Here is a 23,348-nt window from a genome sequence, read left to right as displayed (position 1 = left end):
TATAAAGATTTGCATGGAATCTAGTTTGCCCCTAGCATGCTTGACATTTCTTCCTGGAAAACTCGAATTATGCTCCAGTATCTCCACACCCACAGAATCACACAAGCAAATGTGTACACGTAGATAATCACGTACACAGAGAGACATAGACATGCACACAAACACACACACAGACTCACTGTTGACTATTTTTTATAGTGTTTTGGTTAAATGTAATTCACAATTAAATGCTGCTTTTAGAACAACCTTCCAGGGATTCAGCTGTTCTGCTCAAACCTTCTTCACAGCTGAAGAAGAGACAAAACATGGGCAGCCTTTTTTATTGAATTAATTTGATTTTTGTCTTTTGTCCTGCCAGCTATCAAAATTGTCAAATAAACCAGCTTTGATTAATAAATAATGGTTCCATTATATTTACTGTGCCACCGGTCAGAGTACCTGAAATTTTAATTCACTTGTTCAGCTAAATTTCATCCTCAGTTCACGGCCATAAAATTCTGTATTGACAAACTTTCAAACCAACTTTGACTCTGAGGTATCTAGTCAACATTTTTCTTCTGTGTGGATATTAGTTTATTGAATAAGTGGCATCTGTTTTCCTCCACATCACTAGTGGAGTAGGTATTTCCTTTTGACAGCTTTGCACGATTTATGGGTTTGCATGCTCTGAAGAAAAATAGTACTAAGCAAAAAATTCCAATTCATTACCTCTTAGTACTTAATTAAGTTCATACACATTGCACACTATAGGTGAACCCTGAAATGACTGTGACAGCCACTGAGCAGCAAGTTAGATTATCTCTGGAAGACAGAGAGACTTTTAATTATCTTGACCTCATTTTTCCATCTATGATATTCATAAATTTTACTTCTATTTTGTTGCCTCCATCAGATGTACCAAACCATTCTGAAAACAAGATTATATCCTTAGCTATTTCCTTTTATCTGCACATTTAGGCACCAAATGTTTTTACAAATAGTGAAGTCAAGCAATGGTTTTTATCGGCTTACTTCACACAGCTGTAGATGAATTATGTTGTACAGGCTCCTCCTAATAATGGTTTGGTTTTGGAAATGATAACAGCTTGATAAAAGAAGAAAGCAGTGGATCTGGCTATCAGTAGATACAGAAATAAAGAGAGCCTGGGCTTTACCTGTCAGGGTTCTGCGTACACACATGCATCTGTAAGAGGATCCGCTGGGTGAAAGTCTTAAAGCATTGCCCACATTTCCAAAGGTGCCAGTCACTGAACTCAGAATTTAGTTGGCTTGTTGAAGTTGGGCTTGCAAGAACTCGTTGGTTTTTGACACTGATCTGGTTAAATCCTGACTCGATGGACCCAGACTTATCCAGGAGAGAAAAATTTCTGCTACACGGAGTCTGTGGAAATACTATGGATCGCTGTGGAGTGGCAGGGGATAGTTTGCTACTTTTATTAAATGGCTGTAGGGTGTCTTGTCTGGACATGGCCTCCATTACAGTCGAAGGGACATTCACTGGGAGAAAACAAGAAAAGTAAATAAGATCCTTTTTATGCCTTTTTAAAACTAACACAGTGTGGGAGACACCAAAAAAATACCAACATCCATTTTCTTGACACTAGAATTAAACAACTTTATTTTAACAATGCGCAAAAAGATGGGCTTGAATGAGACAGTGATCTGAATGGATGATGCTGAATCCGTGAAACTGAAATGAAAACTCATGCAAAGGGGTGTCTGAGACTGAAAGGACTCAGAGATGGCTGACTGTGATACACATTTATTGCACAATGGGATTCCCATCGGAAAGAAAATGCTGCTGTGCTTGTGATACCCTGACTCTGCATGTCACAGTCAGCATGCCCAATTGCTATATAACAGACAAGTATGAATTTTGAGGTTATGCGGAGAAAAAAATCCTTGCTCAGACACTCCTTGAGATACAACAGGGCTTAAATATCTACTGCAGCAATAGTTCCCTTATCCTCTTAAAGGGCAGCCATGAAGTGTATTACACTATTACATCTCACAAATAGTCACCCAGCCAATACAATACAAAGCCATTTCCCACCTACAAAATAGGAACAAAAATGGTTTCTAGTCCCATGAAAGTCTTATGATCATCAATTAACTATGGCTTATGAGGCCCTCAGATATTTCAGCGATAAATACAATACGCTGTTCTCACAAAAAAGTGATTTAGTGCTGAATTTGGATGTCGCATGGTAAGGAAGGCAGGAGGTCAAACATATAGAAGAACATTGAACTCGCTCCTTGAGTACCACCTAGATCATGCAGTGAATGAAGCAAGGATTCTACAGAAAAATGTGGCCAGCTAACAAAAGATTGTACCACAATGCAAAAAGAAGCATAATTTAGGCCACCTGGACCCAGTACCTTCTCATGCTTTCTAATTTTGGCACGCTCAACCTCATGAGGTAATATTTTAATGGAGATTTTTAAATTAAATATGTTGCATGCATATGTCTATATCTACATATGTTCACACATTTTGTTACTATCACAAAGTGTTTATACCTATATATCCACAAGTAGGTACATAGCACCTACTAAACAGGTGATTAGAAACTGCAACTCTGTTTAAGTAAGTCACAATGATAGATTTGTAAGACCAAATACCAGAATTAAATTTCAGTTGTGAGCTGGAATCAGCCAACATTATTTAATACACAATAAAAATGTAATACAAACTAATGTTTTGGTAATACCTTAAATAATGCCAGTTACTTCACAGAGTTATGTTCTAATATATTCTGTCAATCATCAAAATTCCAGTATTATAATATTACATGGTAATTAATTTACTTAAGTTGAGGTCTTTCCTGGCCTATTCATTTCTGGAGTATCTGAGGACCTGATTTCTAAGTAGAGTTGCACCCATGGGGCTGTCTATCAGAAGTTTCCAGACATATATCTTCTATGCCTCTCTTCAGTATAAGGGGCAGTTTGTATACTTTCATTTTGCGCCAAGATTCTCACACAAGAAGCAGATCGCTGCTTTTTTTTTTTTTTTTTAATTGTATTCATTCCACAGAATGTCCACAGAAGCAATATGATCAGGATATTAGAGACCTAAAGAATATAGGCAGAGTTTGTACTGGTTAAAAATACCCCTGTGCAGAAGATAAGCAGAAGGTCTGCACCGAGGGCTTAAGTGGCACTTAAGTCATATACCACCCTGCAGCTGTCTTCATGCTCAGGGATGAATTTCATCTACTCATGTCAGTCTCTCTGTGGATGAAACTGGTTTATCTCACGGCAAAACAGCAAGTGACAATATTTAGAGATTTTAACCATAATGCTTTGCTTTTCAAATAAAGTTTTTGTAAACTTCAGCTCATGAAAGAAAAAATAATATTTCTATATTGTACACTGCAGAGCATGAGTTTTATCAGCAAACATTGCTGCCAGTAATTAAATTCCTTTTAAACTTTTCTCAAGCCCAACAGATTTGAAAACTCAAGATGAAAAAGGATGTTTATTTTTGACAGTTTAATCCCTGCTATCTTGCTGTTTTATTGCCACATGATTCAGTATTTAAGTTGCTACGAGACACGAGTTCACCCTAGCATTGCTGTTTAAGTATCCAAGTACTTGACTAAAAAAATACATCTTGTATGTAATTGATTAAGCGTGGCCAGCCACAGGGTTACTTTAGACCAAAGTCAATCAGGCATCCATTATTGGTTTCTTCCACCACGGAGATACACATAGCTGTCAAAACGGAAGAGAGGTCTTTGATCCAAGCCCTAATCAAGTTCCATGCACAAACAGTGAAGCTGCAGGGTGTGCTTGGATCACCCATTCACATTACAGAAAAAGGTATCCAGCACTAGGTTGCACCGGGTCTGCATTATAAGTTACATGCTTAATTTTGTGATGATCCCTAGCAAGCTAAAAATAAAATATTGAGAAGGGGTAGAAGAATGTATGGAAATGGAGATGGCCAGGATGGAATGGAGGCTCATTGTCATTTCAGGCTACTTACACTCAGTCTGTATTTAGAGAAGCTGGCTTTTTTATTTTAACCACAAGGATCTTATCTCTACAATGAGTCAGAAAAAGCTTTTCTCGACATACTCAGTGGTAATAGAATGAAGAACTAACAGGCCTCGTGGACCTGCAATGCATTACTGTTTTGGCAAGACAGTCTCCTGTGATAGGTCTGATAACAATGGAGAGGGCCAAGCAAATCCATTAAGAATAGACCAGGAATGAATCACTTACAGGGAAGAGTGATTCTACACACTACCAAGCTATGTGGGGCTGCCACAGTGGGCAATCTGCTGTTTAATTGCACATGCCTGCACACTTCCAAACACCTCCGTTTATTTAGGTAACCATACCATGATTTTGCACAGCTTAAGTGTATCAGCTTCAGGGTTTTATTTTGTACAAAACAAGCTTACCTTAAATATATAAACACTTTCATTTAACATGTCTTTAAACATTCTAGGAATATAGCTGATTAGGCATGAAACAGGAATTCTGGCTTACACAGGTAGAGATGCAAGGAAGAACTTACAATTTTCATCTTGTGCAATGCACTGGAGAGGGATTCCAAAGAAAGATGTGTAGCTGTCATTGTACCACACCAACAGCTCGGTGCCCCTGGGGATATCTATACAAGCCCGGTAGAATATATTTGACCTGATCAGGAGAAATAAATAGACAAAAAATGCCTACTTTAGGAACAGAGCATTCTCCTCTTATCATACACAGTATTACAGCATTGTTTTGGAAGCATTTCTGCAGATAACTAAATGAATAGCTTGCTGATTATTATAAAACCGAATCTATCATCAGGGAAAGACTTTGTTCCTGTAGCACAGGCTAACAAAGAGCTTACAGGCACTTTGTACCTGGCATATTTTAAACACTAAGATTTTAAAAGCACTAAGATTTTATTAAAAGACTGGTATTTTCTTGCAATGTCCCTTTGAAAGTGATTTGAGAAATGCTGTGTTTTGCTAACACAGTACAAGCATCAGAGTGGTGCACGCAGTTCAGTAAGGTCAGCCATTTAAATAGCCTTGCATTTGTCATCTAAGCTGAAGTTAACATATTTTAGGGGTAAATAGACAACAATTCTTTCATTTGAATAAGTGCTTTTTTTTCAGCTGTGTGATGTGTCCTTGCATTACAGCAATACACCACCAAAAAGAGAGATCTTAGATTGTGCGAGTAAAATAGACAGGGAAATTAAAAAATGGTGTTAATCTGAATATACAACCACAAAAATCTTCCCCTGTATGGAAGATGAGGGTAACGCCAATGATCCTTCAGTAAGTACAAATTAATGTTACTGTAAATATGATATCTTATCACACTGCTCTGTGGGAAATGACTGTGGATATTCCTAGACTATTGAACCGGGAGCTGAGGGGGAAAAAAGGAAAAATCCTAGAGTCTTCACCATAGAGCCTTATCCTGATCTTGCACTGATGTAAACAGGTTCAGAGTGATACTTCTACAGTTAACAGACTTACATGGGGGCAAAAACTGTGCAAGACTAGAATCAGGCATGAGATAAAATAAAAATGTTATCAGTTTGTAGTGGCTTTTCCCTTAGGCTTCATATGGAACCATAAAAAACAGTCCTGTGAGACGGATAGAAATTCAATATATACAAGAATAACACTCTACTCTCACTGAAGGATTACATACCAAAATGATACAGTCAAAGTACCAAGAAATGACCATTTTTTATAACAGCTTATGTAAGGCAGAAAAACATCTATAGACCAAAAAAAAAAAAAAAGTTAGGCCTCAACCGGTTTTCTGAGTGAAGAATTGCTACAAATGTTAGCCTGAAGTTCAAGATAAAAGTGTTTAAGGTTGGTAGGCCTTAAATTTAGACTTTCTGTAAAGAATTGGCTGTAGCGATGCAATTTGTTCCTTGTATAACACTGCAGACATAAGGAGAATCCTTTACCACATTTTTCATGGCAGTGAGATATGCACTTGTCAACATATTTTGTCACCGCAAAGTGGCTCTTGGCAACAGGATCATAAAGATCAATAAAAAAGTGCAGATTCTCAATATTTTACTAGCAGCTGCAAAAATTTCATTTATCTTGTTATTTTCCTCGCTTACTGCCACCCTGTCTCAGGAGGGCACTGCTAGCTAAGCAGAACGGTTTTCCTACCCTTCTATGAATATCTGACAAAAACTCTCCCCTTTGTGTCTCCCCCTCTCCTCCTCCATTCCTCTTCTCCCACTCTTTCTTCCCAGAGCTGCGCCTTTAGTTAATTCTTTCCACTGTTACATTAAAATGAAAATCGGAGCCACACTATAAATTACCAGCATCCCCTAACTTGAGAAAAATTGAGTCTACTTTGTACTTCACCCTTGTAACATTTCATCTCTCAGTTTGGCTTCCCTTAACATAAACACAGCAGCCCAGCAAATGAATGTGCTAAAACCAAATGACACACTTTGCCGCTGAAAGAGCAGAACTGTTTTTGAGCAATGGGTGGTCTGTGAGGCTTGGAGTAGGCAGGGAAAAAAAAGTGTAAGCGTACACCGTCCCTTACAAGCGTGCAGAGCTTCCAAAACTCGCAGAAATCTCTGCATGCTGAAGTACATCAAAGGGATTTTTCCCTTTTTGGATAATATTTCCTTTGCTGACATGTATTTAGTATTGTGGTTGGATGACTCATAAAGATAGCTTCATGGCGTCCCAACGCAGTTGAAGCAGAACACATGCCAACAAACATTATTGTCAGCCTCAAAATAAAAACAAAACGTTCAGCTAAGGGTCAATCAATCAAGAGCACTTTGAAGAAAATTCCATTTAGATATTACAAATCATAACAGAATGAATTTAAACCAGCTGACTTTCTGTGAGGAGGACGTCCATGTACAATAAAAATTAGGCTGGTTTTTCAGTGTCCAACTTTTCTATTTTCTTACACTTGGACGCAGTCACTGGTGATGGATGCCAGTTTTTTAAATTGTGTTTTTGTAGTTCATTTTATAAAGATCTGAAGTAATCGAAAACAGATCAACAGAGGGAACTCTAAGTAAAAACTCCATCATGAAAGGAGAGTTGTAAAATACACTTAATATTGACAGATGTGTAATGACTTTCTCATGTTCACTTTTCATTTAGGTTTGTCATCTATATATATATACGTATGCATGTATTTTTTTTCTTATTTTTTATGTACATATGTGTGCGCACACCCCACCACACTGAGAAATAGTTCACAAGATACCTACAAAAATGCTCTTTCATCACAGCAATCTTTATTCATTATCCAATGTGTTTATTTAAAATCTGATGGGATTTTAGCTATAGATATCAGATATTTAAGGGTATAATAAAAGATTTGTAATGTATAAATAAGATTGTTATTTTTTTAACTGTGGCATTATTTAGTCAACTGGCCAGAGAATAAAAAAGCTGAAAATGGAATTGAACAATTTTACCATTGTTAAATTGGAACCCTATGGGATAATCAAACTTTATATATATTTCATTTTAGCTTGCTTTTGTATGTTTTATTTTTAATTTTAAAGGTACTTTAAATAAGTTTAAGATTCTTCCTAAAGAAAAGAAACTCCACTCTCTAAAGCGACTAGCCAAAATCAGGATTGCTCACTGCGACTGGCAAGCCCAGGGCATTCTTTGATGTGCTTCCTGCCACATTTAATAAGGCCAAGCAGTTGCTTCTGATTCTGAGGCAAAAGGTTTGTTTATAGCTGAGATCATGTATTTATGTAATGTGTCTGGGTTTTCTGGATCTGTTTGCGAATAAGAAGTAAAATGCACCATAATTTCTTTACATTTTTCTTCACATTTTGACCTTCTCTAGCCAGCAACATAAGAGGCACAAGCACCAGCTATCTGGGCTAGCAGGTGCACTCAACGTGTAAGCTTTAGGTGTATACGTGCCTCATGACTGACTCTCAGAGAGCCTTTGGGTTCAAATCTCCTCTCCTGCCATTCTTCCCCTTCCTCTGGCACACGCATGTTTATCAAGGGCAGAAGATTGCTTCTGCTTGCTTGCTTCTGATCAGACCATTTGAAACCATGCAGAGGGCTCTGTGCAGCGTGGTGGTCACACGAGTGCCACAGGGCTGTACATGTCCCCAGGAGGTCCAGGCCTAGCACGTCTACTACGATGGCCTCAGCTCAGGGCAACCAAAGGTAAACCCACCCTCACTGCACTCTTTTGTAGTTTTTGTATTTGTACACTGCTTTTTTATTGCACATTCACAAAGGCCCTGCTACTGTCTTTGTGATCAAAGGCAATAGTACTGGTGGCAGTTACAGCCTGGCTTTTCACTGAAAACATTTTCGTTTTGTTGCATTGAGTAAATCAAAATGTACTTTACCTGTACTGAACCACTGTTAAGTTCTGTTCCCCGCAGTGCCTTGCACATCGTATATACCTCATCCAGCTTGACTTACTGGGTTCTCCACCATCAATAAAGTGCTGCAGTGTCCCATCTTGATCATATATCTGGGGGAGATGTCACAAGGTCAAGCAGTTAGAACAAATCATCAGCAATCATTTTCACTGTTTTGCTGGTGTCTCTCTGTGCCTTTTCCAGGAATTTATTGCCATGAGATTTGTCATTGAGTACTGATGCTCTTAGAAATCTACATGGAACAGCAGAAAAGTATTTTAGAGGATGCAAGTTTATCGTGCTTCTTTTATCAAGCCAATCTTTTTGTATTAAACATATTTGTGGTGTCTCAAAGATGTGACCCTGTTTCCCAAAGAATATTTAACCTATTTTGACAGGCTGACCTTAAACAATGAACTGCCAGATAAACAAGAAAATCTGGATGTAAAGCCTGCATTGAAACGGCTGGAACATCTGAGCAAGGGGCAGTAGTAATCCCTAAACAAGTATCCCTTCCTTCACATCTCAGCTGCAGCAAGAGCATGTACTTCAGCAACCTCACATGATACATTAGGGATTTGTAGGATTCATAATACCAAAACAAATGAGACTAGAAGGAAAAAGAGAGTTGAAGATGCCTTTAGAAGCTCCCTTGAGACATATAATTTTTTGAAGTAGTAAATGAGAAATCAGCCCTGAGGGAATCATGGTTTTCCTAAACATGACATCCCTGCTAAGGACATGAGAACGAGTTAGGGCAATTTTTTAAAAAGGCAGTATTATGTCTCTATTTGGCACTGGATGCTCCTTCTGAAGTCAAAGAATAGAATTGCTCTGGAGGCTCTGAATTGAAAAGATACATGTTTCATGCACACCTCCCCTTCTGACTGCTTAAAAAATGTGATTTAGGAAGTGCTAATCCTAGTAAAAGCACACAGTCTCACACATTTTTTACCTGTTATGCAATTACTTTGTTAAACTTCAGAACTGCAGCTGAACAATTAGGTGCTTACATGAAGCAAACCTCATCTTTAGATGTTTTGCCCCTCCACAGACACCATCTGCTTTAATAATCTTACCCCAAAAATGTCATCCCTTTTGAAATTGCATGAGCCTAAATTGATGTTTTCTTGAAAGTACTAGTTCTGCTAATTAAAGAGGAAGCACATTTATTACATTGAATGGAACATTCCTAGAGCAAGCAAATTAACAATCTTGCATTTCTATTTCAATATCAAGAGAGTACTCTCAGAATTTACGTGACCATAATGAATATTTCTGATTTATTAAAAGAGTGTTTCCTACAATGCACACAAAAACATACACAGGAATCAGAATCTAGTTCTTTACCACATGAGAGCCTCAGACTCAGGAGCCATCCTTGCTTTTGCTTTTGACCAGGAGGGACTGGAAGTAATCAGGAGCAATATATCCATTGCCAGAGCATGAGAGACAGGGAAATCTAGTGTCTGCAGAGATCCTTATCATTTGTTCCTGAGTGCCTGTGACAAGGACCAGGTGGAACCTGGGCAGATGCTGCTGGGTTGGAGAAGCAAGATGCTACTCCTACATGCACTGAGTGGTGGAATGAAGTCAAAGAAATCAGGAGTCCCAAGAGACAAACAGATATTTAAATATCAGGGATTTGGGGGTTTTTTTCAGTATATGGTAGCTTATTGATTATCAGCAAGGACCTATTCGTATGTAAACATGTTAATGTATGTTGAATATATGAGCAAGATATGCTACACAATAAAATTCTGTAATGGAAATGGAAAAGTTTTACAGGAAATCAGCCTACAAAAAGGAATAGAAGGAAAAATTAATGACTAACAGTGCTTGGCTGGGATCATTTTGGCAGTATCTATCCAGTCTCAGCACAGTGTTTATTATCTATTCATTTACATGGTGCTTACTAACATCATAATATAGGGCTTAACATGAGGCAAAACCAATTCCCATAAATAAAGAGCTGATAGCTTCCTAATCCCCAGATGATATGAAACAGGAAAGACAAAGACAACTGCCGTAATCGGTACTGACAGCCGTATCTGGACACACAGGGACCCACTCAGAACTTTGTGTGTACGGACAGTAATGAGCTGACATGAGAAATTAAAACCTGCCATGGAAATGCAGGACTGGAGCTTTCTCAGGCTGTGGCCTGGAGTAGGAAGGACTGCTCTACAAGCAAGACTAAATATTTTCGAATGCTTTATTTTTGCAAGTACTGATGCATCAGTGACACTATGCTCTCCTTTCCTAGGGGGATATTACTGACATTACAAATAAAGCTGCAGAGTCAGAATCCATCCCTCAGCATTCTTAGCCCTGTTCTTACAGGAATGAAAACCCAGCTGTAAGGAAGCAGAAACCCTAACCTTAGAAGGGGAATAGCAACACTGCATTGTATCTGTTTATTTGTCAAATTGCATAATAGAGGCTAAAATCTGGAAAAACTTAACTGATATGGTTGTTATTATTATTCATATTACTACCGTGCACCAATTCTTTTACAATTGCCTAATCCAACAACCACTATATAATTGCCTGAAGAAACCATCATGAGGGACCAAACTATGACCTGCCATAACAGGGGAGAAGCAAACCTGTAGCGTAAGTTGTGAACCCAGACATTGTAACAAACTAGATGGACATATTTGCTTGCATCTGTATTACACATGCACATGTACTTAAACACTCATAGTATCTATTAAAAAAACTACTGCAGAAACCTGTGATAAACTGATTTTACTGAAAATCTCTGACTACCTCACTAGATCACTACATCCATCTATGCTGGCATGACTTTTAATAAATTGCAAGATCCTCAAGGCAAAATAAAATATCATCTCCAAATCCCTATGGAGAATGCATGCTTTTTTTTCTGTATCTCACAACAGTCATTGATCTAAGTGGTGGAAACAAAATTAGTTATTTCATTTTTCTACTTTGATTATACTTAGAAGTGTTGCCTAAACTGCTTATTGGATCTTTTCTGTCTTCTTACCCAAAGTACTTGTTCACTGTCGTTTTTGCTGAGTTTTAAGGGTTTTTTTGCTCTTGCTTTAAATGTTTCAAAGCTTTAAGATTTCTTTTCTATGGTCTGTTCCATTTTTTAGCAATACACTAGACTACTAGCAGAGACTGTGGTGTCATAGAAAAGGATTGCACTCATCTTCTCATTTGACATGCCTTGTGTTCCTCCCTACTAGTTCAAATATAATTAATTAACTTCTTAATAGGCTCTTGACTACTTACTGATAGTTTACTGGTATGTTACATATCAAGAGACTCAGAATGTGAAGCATATTATTATTCTACAAATTTTTTCCTCTGACTTCAGAATACTACAGGAACAGCTTAATTTTCCAAGAAAGTAAGTTCAAAATGTAACCAAGTACAATTCAAGTCTTCCCTTTCCCTTTTTTTTTTATTCCTTTCCTTATAACACCAGTTTATTCAGTAATCAAGACATAAATACAGAAAAGTATAAAGTATACGATGAAGTTTCTTACAGGGTGCCACTGATACTCCTCATGACCTACACATGCATTCCAGCTGGGAAATATGGGGAAAAGCAGGTAGGATGCCAGTGTACTGCTACTGGTCAGGTTCATCTTGTAATGGCGTGCAAATATAAATTAAACATGAAGGACTGGATTTATTACTTGTTGGATTGGTTATTGATAATTATTTGGAGGTTGTATGTACTGAAACTTATAATGACAATGATGCTAGCCACACATAATGGCCATAATATAATTTCTAAAGCACATAGCATCTCATGTGAGTGATGCTCTAACAGCTATGAACAACCATTACTAAGTAAAATAAACAGCAGTTGCTAGGATATCTGTCACTCTGGAGACAAACCAAGTCTAGGTAGGACCATGTAAGATTTAAGTAATATAACAGATAAGGCAGAGCGTTGAAGAGCCTTCTGGGAACTCTCAATTACTTCAATATGGACATAGCCAGTATTTCTCACTTGGATAGATGGGGGTAAATGTAATTCCAGTGCTGAAGACTGTTGTGCCAGTTTCTGGTATAGATGCCACAGAATTTTAGAATAAAGGGCCCACATGTAATAGCACAGCTGTGGAGAAACCCAAGCTATGAAGCAATTAAAAACAATTCCACAGAAGAGACAGGGAGAGCAAAAATGGTTAGTTCATTGGGGATCTTTCCTCTGTATCTGTTGCTTTCCTTTGTTCTCTTTCCATGGCCTGCTAAAGGATTGTTTCTTTTGAAATTCTGCCTGCATTTTATTTTTCCATTTAGCCAAATAAAAAAGGTATTAGCATTCAATTTAATTGACCTTTCATTTTCCTTGCAGGCAGAGGGAGAAAAGACTGGTCCCGAAAGCGGAATTTTTCTTTGCATGTACATTTGTATTGTAAAAGTAGCTAGGAGAATAATTTTTTACATTGCAAGACATCAAAAGAGTTGTGAATAAAACCACAAAACATGCAAGAATAAATTCTTACCATTAGCAGAGAATCTTGCTTTTTGCTGTTCACTGCTATTCTCATTGACATCACATGCACAAGGTCATAGGATTTTCAAATCACTCAGCATTAGTCTTCCCCTCCCACAAGAAGTTCTACGCTTGACTTCAGTGGGAAGAGTCAAGATACCAAGAAGTACTTTTGATGAGTACATACATTTCATAAACCACCAGCCGTGCAGTTAAAAACCATGGATGTACTCTAAACTACTGGAAATACAGAGAAAAAGGTGGTAACAGTCTGATGAAGAGACTGACATGTCAGATATGGTAGCATCCATACAAGTTACATTCTTTCTATAACAACGTATGCACCTACAAGCCACAGCAACACTGAAAGCTTCTTCCTTCATTGGCTTGGACATCAAAACTGAATAATCTCTACACTAGGAAAATCGCACTACTGTGAGACCTTCCTTTTGACAGAAAAACACTACAACATCCTCTGCAGGTGACTGCATCCTAAACAGAAGTTGAAAAGAATGCCAAAAAGAGCAATGTTTGACAAGCCCAGGTACTTCGCTGACAGTCTGTAAAAAGTGTGCAGTTATGGAAAGATTACATGCTGAGACTGCACCTCTAAAGCCTGTGCTTGACACTAGAGAGAGCAGTCCTGCTTGCATCCCGTTGTCAGAGCCAGACAGACCCAGTGCCTGACACATAATCTTTCTGACTCATCCTAGACCTCAGGAGCCCAGTTTCCTCCCTAGGGCACGTAACTCATCAGCCACTCAGGCCGTTTTTCTCTGTCCATTTGTTCATTTGGACGTTTGCAGAAGAAAGCTACAGCCAAAAAGGCCCAGGATTTGTGTGTCTGCTATGGTCCTTTTTGGACTGGTTCCACTATTTGATTATTTCCTTTGAAGGAAACTGCAATTTCTCCCTTTTTAAAATCTATTTATTAATTTTAATTTGCTTTGCAGCATTGTATTCATCCTCTGGAATAAACTGGTACTGTAAGTAAAGTTGAATGCTTGTATGCTTTGATAGATTGGGGGAGAGTGTTCAGTGACATTACTGATAGAACAGAGCTCTACAGCCATCCTAACAAATGACAAGGAATGTTAGTTCTTCTGTAAAGCAGATGAAATAGTGAACAGTCACTTTTCTGAAAAGCTCCAAGACTCACACAGGTAAGTGCACAGTAAAATTCAGTGATTTGACTTGCCTAAGGCAGTGACTGTTGAGCAAAATGCCAATGGGCTCTAGTGTTTATTATTACATGTATACATTATTTATTTCTTAGCGTTTCTAATCACGTCAAACTAAAAGCAAACTGGATTGTATGCATGACTTGATAACTTACTCATTTATATTGGATTCTGTGTAGTACATTGGTGCCTAGCTCTCTTTGAAATCAACACGCTGCCAAAGGACCTCATTACCTAGAAAGTCTGAAATGTTCAGAAGATGCTGCAGGAACTGAAAGAGAGGAGACAACTGACAAAATTCCCTGAATAGATTACATTTGAGGAGCATAGATTAGGCTGAAAATGAAACTACAGCCAGGTTCATGTTTGATGATAACAACCATTTGAAGAAAGAATGTTTTTAGACTTTAGATGCCTCTAACATTAGGAGCTAGGCATCTGACTTAGAGGAAGAGGGCCCTTCTGAATATGCATCTTCTCCCTGTTACACACTGAATGAGAAAGCTGTGTAGAAACAATCATGCATTTAGCCGTCACATCTTTCTCCTTTCATTCACTAGCTTGGTGACCAAGTCAGGCCATTCAGCAAACATTTTAAGAACAACTCTTAGTCTCTCTATATAAAAAAAACATTACATATGATGAAACTCAGAAGCAAACTGCAATGCATGGAAAAGTCTCCAAATACAGCTTGACTAAAAAGAAACGCTTATGTTGATAGATAATAAGAACATTATACAGTCACATCCTTTACACAGACCACATCTCAAATGGTGAAATACTTTGTAAATTATATACTGTTATATTACCTATACCATAGACAGGCAAATTATTCTTAGCCAGTATAAAGAAATGTCTATTCATCATGTTGTGATAACTCTAACTTTGATGCCTAATAAATATTATTGAATCTGTAATAATCAACTATACACATAAAACTGGTACGAAAAAATAGTAGCACACATGTCAGCAACCTCATTTTACTATAAGTGGAAACATTTGGACAGGTTCCCTATTCATCTGTATGGAAATTATTTCAGAAAGACGTTAGTTAAAATGTTTCTCATATATTCTGCTGTTGCTTGATAAGATTATATGCCTTCAGATTCTTTATGGACAGATATCAGAATTAAAAATATAAATATGCTAGAGATAATATCTAAGCTTGTTGGCTTATGACGAAATAGAGAGGCTTTGTTTTTATTATTATATAGATAGTGAAAGCTAGTTCCTACAGTCTTTACATGTATGTGAAATAAATCTATGTCAGTAACTGGATATTTGCTTCAAAGTGCTTCTATTTTTTAAATAATTGGAGAATATTTTCTTGTCATGTAGAAAATGCAACAGTTCATTTAAAGAATGATTTTTGCTTTTGCAATTTTTGTATTACGTGCAAAATGGTGTCAATCTCTTTACACTTTGAATTAGCATGAATATTTCCAAATGTTTTTAACTGCACTGAAGCATTCTGAACTGCTATAAAACAGAATCGAAATCTGAAATAAGTGAGCAAGGAGGAAATATCAGAAGGCCTCACTGGTTAAAATCAGACTAGAATGTTCTCCAACATTTGTTGGCAATAATCTCCCTGGGATGCAACACCTCTGTGAAAATGCACAGAAATATATCCTGACAGCCAATGGTCTTTAACTGCTCACACTATTCAAAGCAATTTTCTACAATTAGCCATATCTGATATGGAGTGTACATCTCGTAATATCTGCTTAATGTTTCTTCTCTTTAATCTAGCAGGCATCATCTAGCAAATTTTATAAAAGAGAATACTTGCCAACTAATATTAAAAGCTATTTAGTTTTAATGTTTCTCAAAGGATTATAGCATATGAAACTATAAACATTGTTTTGAACTGTCTGTGCTAGGTGAAAGGCTTCATCTCTCACTTAGACCCCAGTCCAGCAAACACTTAAGCACATGTTGTAGTCCCATTGATCTCAATGGGACTACTCGTGTGTGAAACCAAGCATCTGTGTAAGCGGCTGGAGGACTGGGGCCTTGTTCCAGTAAGTGTCACGAGAGCAATGCCCTGCTGATTATGTGGACTTCATTAAATTATTTTTTTTTAAGTCAAGTCTCAGTGGTGTGTTTTGACGCTGGCCCATGGAGGTCCTGGAACAGGGAAGAATTACATGTAACACAAACCAGTGTTACTGCACAACAGGACAAAAAAGGGAGGACACAGAGCAGAAAAATACACACATGAAGTTGGAAACTTGCACACATGCAAAGAAATCTGTAAAGGACTGGTGCCCTTGCAGTATCCACTGGTGTAACATGGCCAGTATGTAACATGTAACAGTGTGTGCTTTTGCACTCTCCTGACAGGTCCAGTGGTAGGAGAGAAAAATCAGTGGCTCTCCAGCCAAGGGTCATTCTGTGATGGAGACATTTTTGCTTGGCATTGTTTGTTCCACCCTGCTCACTGCATGGTGCTCCCGTGCCTCCCTGGTAGCAGAAGACCATGGGGAGGCAACAGACTGAAGTTTACATGGGACACAGAGCACAAAGAGAGAAAGTATTGCCAGTCTGGGCTCACTATCCAAAGAGACTAGGAAAAAAACCAGACTAAAAAGGAAAAAAAAAGATTTAAAAACAGGGAGGCAAATGATCAAAGATGAAATAACCCAAACAGAAGATTGTCACAACAGTTGGCTGGTAGACGCACATCCAAATACATGTATCAGGGATGGAGTTACAAGACTGTAAGGGCCTGATGATGAAAACCCTCACTCATCTGGGAAGCCTCACTGAACTTACTCAGTAATAAAACTCCTAAGATGGTATTCTGAGCCAGGGGATCAAGACGGTTATGGTCATCTTTGCTGCCCCTGGTGCCTCTGAAAACTAGTGGTTCCTTTGCAAGGTAATGACAGGGCTTTGGCCATTTTCTTGAAGCTTCTCATAACCTTTAGGCATTGCAAAGTGAAATTTAAAAGTGTTTGTTTCATATTTTTTCATTCTTTTACAAGCAACCAAGTATTCCAGAGGGGTCCTCTGTCATTCAGCTGAGATGTTCTTTCAGCCTATTTCCATATAGTCAATACACCCATCCAGTTGCACAAAGAATTAAAAGGGCAAAATAGATAACCACAAACATAATGTGACAGAGGACAGCACTCCAAAGCAGCATGTACAAAACCAAGTTTTGGCAGATTTCATCACTCAGCATCAAGCTAGGCAATGCAGCTGAAACAAGTGAGTGGGTACACAGCTCCTAAGGTGACTTACTGATAACTCGATGACCTTGGAGAAATCACTCAGGACCAGAAGACGCTCATAAATGGAAATCATTCTAAATTGCCCTGATTCTAATATGTGAGAAGGAAGGAAGTTGCAGGGGAGAGCAAGGAAGGTCTGTTGTTCAAATATGACCCAGGCCTTATCTTACTACTGACCAAGAAGAAGCTGATGGCACAAGGAGAGAACAGTTTTTGATCCCTCACTCCTGTAATTTCTGTCAAGTATATTTTCAAAACATGGTTCCAAACCGTGTCTGTGTGTGAATTGGCATTTCCAGGAAGGTAGCAGATTTCAGATTTACAAATCGCAGCCTCAGTGCTTAGTGATACTTTCAGATGTATTAAAGTATGGTACACAGAATTTATGGCACAGCTATCACACTGTAAACGGAGTGTGCTAGATTAGGGATTTTGTTTGTTTTCAGTTTGAAGCACTTGGGGCTTCTCATTCTTTTCTTTACCTTTAGGATTTTTTAAAGCTCCAATACCATATTCCCCCAGGCATTTTAAGAACCAGTTTAGAAAGGCGCTTATCTTCTGAAGCACAGAGCTCCTAGAGTCACTCTCAATCTTGTACTAAAACTGGCAAAAATCCTCTAGCAAGTCAGACTTAAAATTCCCGCTGAAGTCAATGGGACTCAAGTTCCTACTTACTTGGACACTTCGGAAACCTACATGCCTGTCTGCTTTTCAGGCAGGTAAAAGCAGCTATAATTTGCTCTAACTTTCGAAGCAAGACTTCTTGCCTTGAGACAGGGAATTGCCATGAGAGGCTATGGTATCATTCGAAGTCAGGGGCATTTCATGGAATCGTGGTATCACTGATGTTGGAAGGGATGTCTGGAGATCATCTCATCAGCTCACAAGCTAGTGATGACCTCCACCACCTTCACTTTGAAATTCCTGACTCATGGTTCATGGGCATTCTACGAGAAAAAAGGAACTGGAAAAAAACCCCTTAATTCAGAAATTACTTACATGTAAAAAAAACTTCTGAAATGGAAGTCTGTCCACAAGTAACCTCACTTTCAAGCAATGTCAAGACCACTACTTTGTTCTGACAAAAGCATTGCTGCTTAGTGTAATGGTTGTGACCGACTGATAAGGGTTTGGCACTGGACTAGGGAAGAACGTGTTGTATTCAGGTGTCTAAACTTAAGTTTCCACTAGTATTTCAGATGGCCCCAAGTATCCTGCTGAGCTTTTCAGTGACTGCTCCAGAAGGCAGGGAGATCTCCCTAAGTTCTGTGCCTTACCTGTCAGCCCTGTAGGCATGTCTTAGATACTTTCCAGGATTTAAAATGGCATTAAGCGTCCCTGTTCAGACGATGGAATTGCTCTGCAGATGCCTGGGTTCAACTCCTGCTCTGAAAAAGGTTTGTCACATGACTTACAGCAAGTACTTAAACCCTGCGTCTTGATCCTGTGGCCACAGAAAAAGGTGGTTTGATACTTTTTTTTGTGCACCATTTGTTTATCTTCACTCTGAGTTTTTAAGTAAATATGGGTAGGAACTGTCTTTGCAGTGTATGTGTAAAACATCCATCTCAGCAGAGCACCCATTTACTACTACAGTACAGACTCCACAGATGATAATTTTTTCAATCCTCTTTTAAATGTATCAGTAATGTCTATCATAAATTAGTAATTTCAGTAAAAAATTACATATTTTAGAAAATGTACTTAATTCCTTTGTGAGTTTTAAATAATGAGGCACACTGATATTTTTAGTTTGGAATATTTTGGAATGTCTGGAATGCTAAGTTCCCCAGATGATGATTAAAAGGTCAAGTAATAAAGTATATGATAAACTATGCCTGAGATTCCTCATAAAACAAATGAGTAATGGCTGTACAAACTGTGTCACCATGTTTTTATATTGAAAAAATGCCTGTGCTGTATTATCCCTTAAAATTTGTTAAACTATAGGATTGTCAGAAAATCAGCGTGGTGATGGTTAGTTTGCAACTGCTTTGGGGCTGAAGTCAGAGTCAAGAAGCTGCTGAAAAGGGTGCCTTAAGGAGCAGTGCTGGTGTTGCTAATGGACACACGGTGGAGAATGTGAAATGGGTTTTTTTCTTGCCAGAGTGCAGGTCTGGTATTGGTAAGTATCATGTTAAGTTTCTTTGGAAGAGAGTTTGTTTCTGTGAGGATTATAACATAAGATTAGAACATTGCTTGAGTCACAATCACAGGAGCCCTCCAGACCTGTTAAGCATTTGGCATATCTTACTTATCTCTAAGGGTGGCAGGGGCCATCAATACAAAGTGGACTATCAATCAATCTGGGGTCTTCTTCAGACATTGCCTGTCAGCTGATCAGAGGAAGACTTTAGGGAATCAGCTTTCCATTATCAGGATTTGGTCTGTGATCAGAACAAGCCACTGAACCTTTTACTTTTCACTTGGCAAAAACATACACACTGGAAAAAAGTCCTGACAGTTCATTCATTTTGCTCCATCACTGGAGCCAGATGATGTTTGACTGGGGAGACCCACCCTCTTTGATGTTGTGCTCTTTTGAGAGTGCCCTGCTGTGAAAAAAATTTTCTCCTTCCAAATTAAAGAGAAATATTTCTGCGTCCAGCTGTTAAATGTGACGTTTGCCATTTTTCAGTGCCTTGGCCTTGTGCCATCTCGTAGGCTGTGTTTCAAGCCTATCTTTTTCCCTTCTCCTTCTCAGCAGCAATATCCACAATGTGGTAGTGTCTCCAACTTCTACATAAGATCAACACCAAAAGGGAAAATACAAGTAATACTTCATTGCTCTGAACTAGAGCAGCAATATTTACACGTTTCTTCTGATTTTTTTAATTAAAGCCAGCATTCATTTTATTACATGAAATGAAGGCTAAAACCCTTAAATACAATCTACCTACGAAAAGTTGACTTCAGTTTCATTCGGATTGCAGTAGGCAAACCACGCTGAAGCAAAGCCTCTGCAGAATACATTTACCAGTTAAATGAGTGTGGATGTTATTAAAACTTGGTTCATGTGTACTGAGTCCACATCAAAAAAATGGCACCCGTTCAGCAGCCCTAGCTCTGTTTAAATTAAGACAAACTTCTCATGAAAGCTTGAATAAACATTTAGGTTTAAGTAATCAAGAAAACCTGTATCTTCTCATATTTGTTAAGTGTAATTTTTAGAGTTATAAAACCCACTGTCACGAATTGTGTATATGCTAAATAAAGAGTGGACTCAGCATTACAATATTTTGCCTACCTATTGGGGTGGATGAAACACAATAGGTTCCAACTGCTCTTCAGCTCAAGCCTTCCTTCATCCTTCTCATTTTCATATTTGCTGACATGGAAAAGGATCAATGTTTGATAGATTTTGGCAAGCTAATTGGTGCAAACCTATGTTTCATAATTAATCTCAGACTATGACCAGCAAATCTGAGTAACTGCTCATGTACTCATCACATTTTCACACTGAAAATTAAAACCTGACTGAGAGCTTCAATGGATGAGAACGGGAGCACTTATTGTCGAAAATAACGTGGATGATAATAAAAATTAAGCATTTCCCCTTTAGGTATCCACATTCTAGATTCATGCCAAGAAAAAAGAATAGCCCAGAAAGATTTGAACTGGAAATAAGCTGTAAGGCTGTAGCCTGCTCTTCATTTTCACTACATATAACTCATTTGCACTACATATAACTTAGGAACTCAGTTTTTAAAATCATAGAATGATATGGATTTACAAAATAAATACAAATTAGCCTCTCTCCAAGAGGCTAGCATGGAGCCAAGCTACATTCTGCAGGGCTTCAGTCAGTTCTCAGAAACTATCTGGTATCTAACAAAGACAGTACTGGGACTGGAGATGTCCAAGCAACACAGAGATGCTGACAGAAACAGTGCTGGCAATTCAACAACAGGCCTATTTCCTTGTTCCTGGAATGAATCAAACACTGCCATTCCTAAAATTACATACAACACAGATATATGCTCTTTAGAATCTATGTGTTATGCTGCTCCATGACTGTACAGCTCCTTGTTAAAAGAATATAATTTATGCTGTTATGGGTGTTCTCTGTCTTTATTTCTAGTTACATTAAGGAACACTTTTCTTACTATTAATTCCAACTTTCTCTTTATCTATATCTAATCAATGTTATTCAAAATTGTCTTTACTTCTCTCTATTCTCCCATCAGCCACTGTCTCATCACGGTCCTTTTTTCTGCCCTTCATTTTACCAAGGCAGTATAAAACCACCCAAAAATGCCTCATTAGAGTGAAAACCAAGGACTGATTGCAAAGGTTTGTGTTAATCTTTTTCTATTCCACTTTGCATTCTTCCTTTTGTCTTTAACACTATGCAGCTTACCTTTATCCTTTCAGCCTTTCTCAAGTCTTCTCTCTGTGCCAAAATAATTTTAGATAAACCAGCATTTTTTTGGTCCCAAACAGTTCTAAGTGAAAATATTTAGAGGGCTTATGTAGGCTAACACAGATGCAGCAGGTATATTTCAGAAATAAGAAAGTTGTTTGAGCAGCAAGTATACTGGCCTTAAATATTGACTTTACAAAGGAACTCAAAGCAGATGAATTAATTAGAATCCAATAGAAACAGTGATTGTAATCCGTGAAGAAAATTTTAATAGTAAAATGATTCATCCAAAATGTTTTTTTTCCCCAAATCTAAATTCTAAGAACAAAGCAAAATAAACCTGTTCTTATTCTGATTATTTTCCCACCACCCTCAAAGTTTAACACAAAGGAGAAATTAATCACTATTGAGCAGAGCCGTATGCAAATGTATTTTACTGAATATAGCCAAAACCTCATAATGTTTGTAAAGCAATAACAGTAAAATATTTAGAGGGCTTATGTAGGCTAACACAGATGCAGCAGGTATATTTCAGAAATAAGAAAGTTGTTTGAGCAGCAAGTATACTGGCCTTAAATATTGACTTTACAAAGGAACTCAAAGCAGATGAATTAATTAGAATCCAATAGAAACAGTGATTGTAATCCGTGAAGAAAATTTTAATAGTAAAATGATTCATCCAAAATGTTTTTTTTCCCCAAATCTAAATTCTAAGAACAAAGCAAAATAAACCTGTTCTTATTCTGATTATTTTCCCACCACCCTCAAAGTTTAACACAAAGGAGAAATTAATCACTATTGAGCAGAGCCGTATGCAAATGTATTTTACTGAATATAGCCAAAACCTCATAATGTTTGTAAAGCAGTAACAGTAACAAAATGTTTTGGAGCAAGATTTTTTTTTTTTTAAGTCATTTGGATTATTTCAAGATTTTATAAACCATAATAAAACGTTTGATTATAAGCTTGCTGAGGTTTAAAACTGAAAGGAATTCTGAACTGAGAAATGAACTTTCTGTTTAGAAAATGTAAGAACATGTTTAGATGATTTCAAACCATTTTCCCCAAAGTTTTATTCATCAGAAGTTTCCCTGTGACTGACATTTTTATGCAAACAGTTTTAGTTTCTCAGCATTCTCTGGAAAGAAAAATTGGTTTCCTTGGAAAACCCCAACAATTTGTAACTAGTTATCTGTTGTACACCGGTGATAGGCTATTAAAGGCATACATAAAAACAGTCACGGCACCTAAGAGCTTGCAATCTAAAAGACACAGATAAGGCTAAATGAATCGGGAGACCCAGAACACATGATGAAAGTGTAACCTTTCCCCACTCCTTTCCTGTCTCTTTCTGCCTCATGCATAATCACAAAAATTCCCTGCTTAAATACAAAGAGATTAATAGGGAATGCAACTTCACAGTTTTCCCAAGTTAAGCAGGAATTGCCCCACTTCCCCTCTGCCAGAAGAGAAAAGCCTTGGGTTCCCCAGTGGGGTACAGAGCTCTACCACCTCCCTCCCATTCATGGAGAAAATAAACCCTGAATCTACATGCAGACAAGTTAAAATCTAATCCCCTTCTTGGCCAGCTAGTATCCCCTGGCTGCCAGTCCGTCGGGAAGATAGGTAACTTTAAGTCATGTGCATATATTAGCCTGTGCATTTGATGGCAAAGGGAAAGGGAAGGCATACTAAAGAAAGGGCGGGAGAAGCTAAGCAAAGT

The 23,348-nt window shown here is 38.0% G+C and overlaps 1 protein-coding gene across 1 annotated transcript in view; it reads right to left on the bottom strand.

The window, feature by feature from the left end:
• PRDM6 (PR/SET domain 6) overlaps positions 1–23,348 on the bottom strand; it is a 62,618-nt gene that overhangs the window by 15,639 nt on the left and 23,631 nt on the right. Inside the window, exons 2-4 of the mRNA XM_009636563.1 lie at positions 8,348–8,475; positions 4,529–4,653; positions 1,155–1,497 (exon numbers count right to left, since the gene is read on the bottom strand). Coding sequence (XP_009634858.1) covers positions 1,155–1,497; positions 4,529–4,653; positions 8,348–8,475 — 596 coding nt within the window. The remainder of the gene's footprint in view (positions 1–1,154; positions 1,498–4,528; positions 4,654–8,347; positions 8,476–23,348) is intronic.

Source organism: Egretta garzetta, unplaced genomic scaffold (genome assembly GCF_000687185.1).
Source record: "Egretta garzetta isolate BGI_Z169 unplaced genomic scaffold, ASM68718v1 scaffold473, whole genome shotgun sequence".
Classification (NCBI taxonomy): Eukaryota; Metazoa; Chordata; class Aves; order Pelecaniformes; family Ardeidae; genus Egretta; species Egretta garzetta.
The sequence above is the reverse complement of the archived record's forward strand: the minus strand, read 5'-3'. Positions and strand labels throughout refer to the sequence as shown.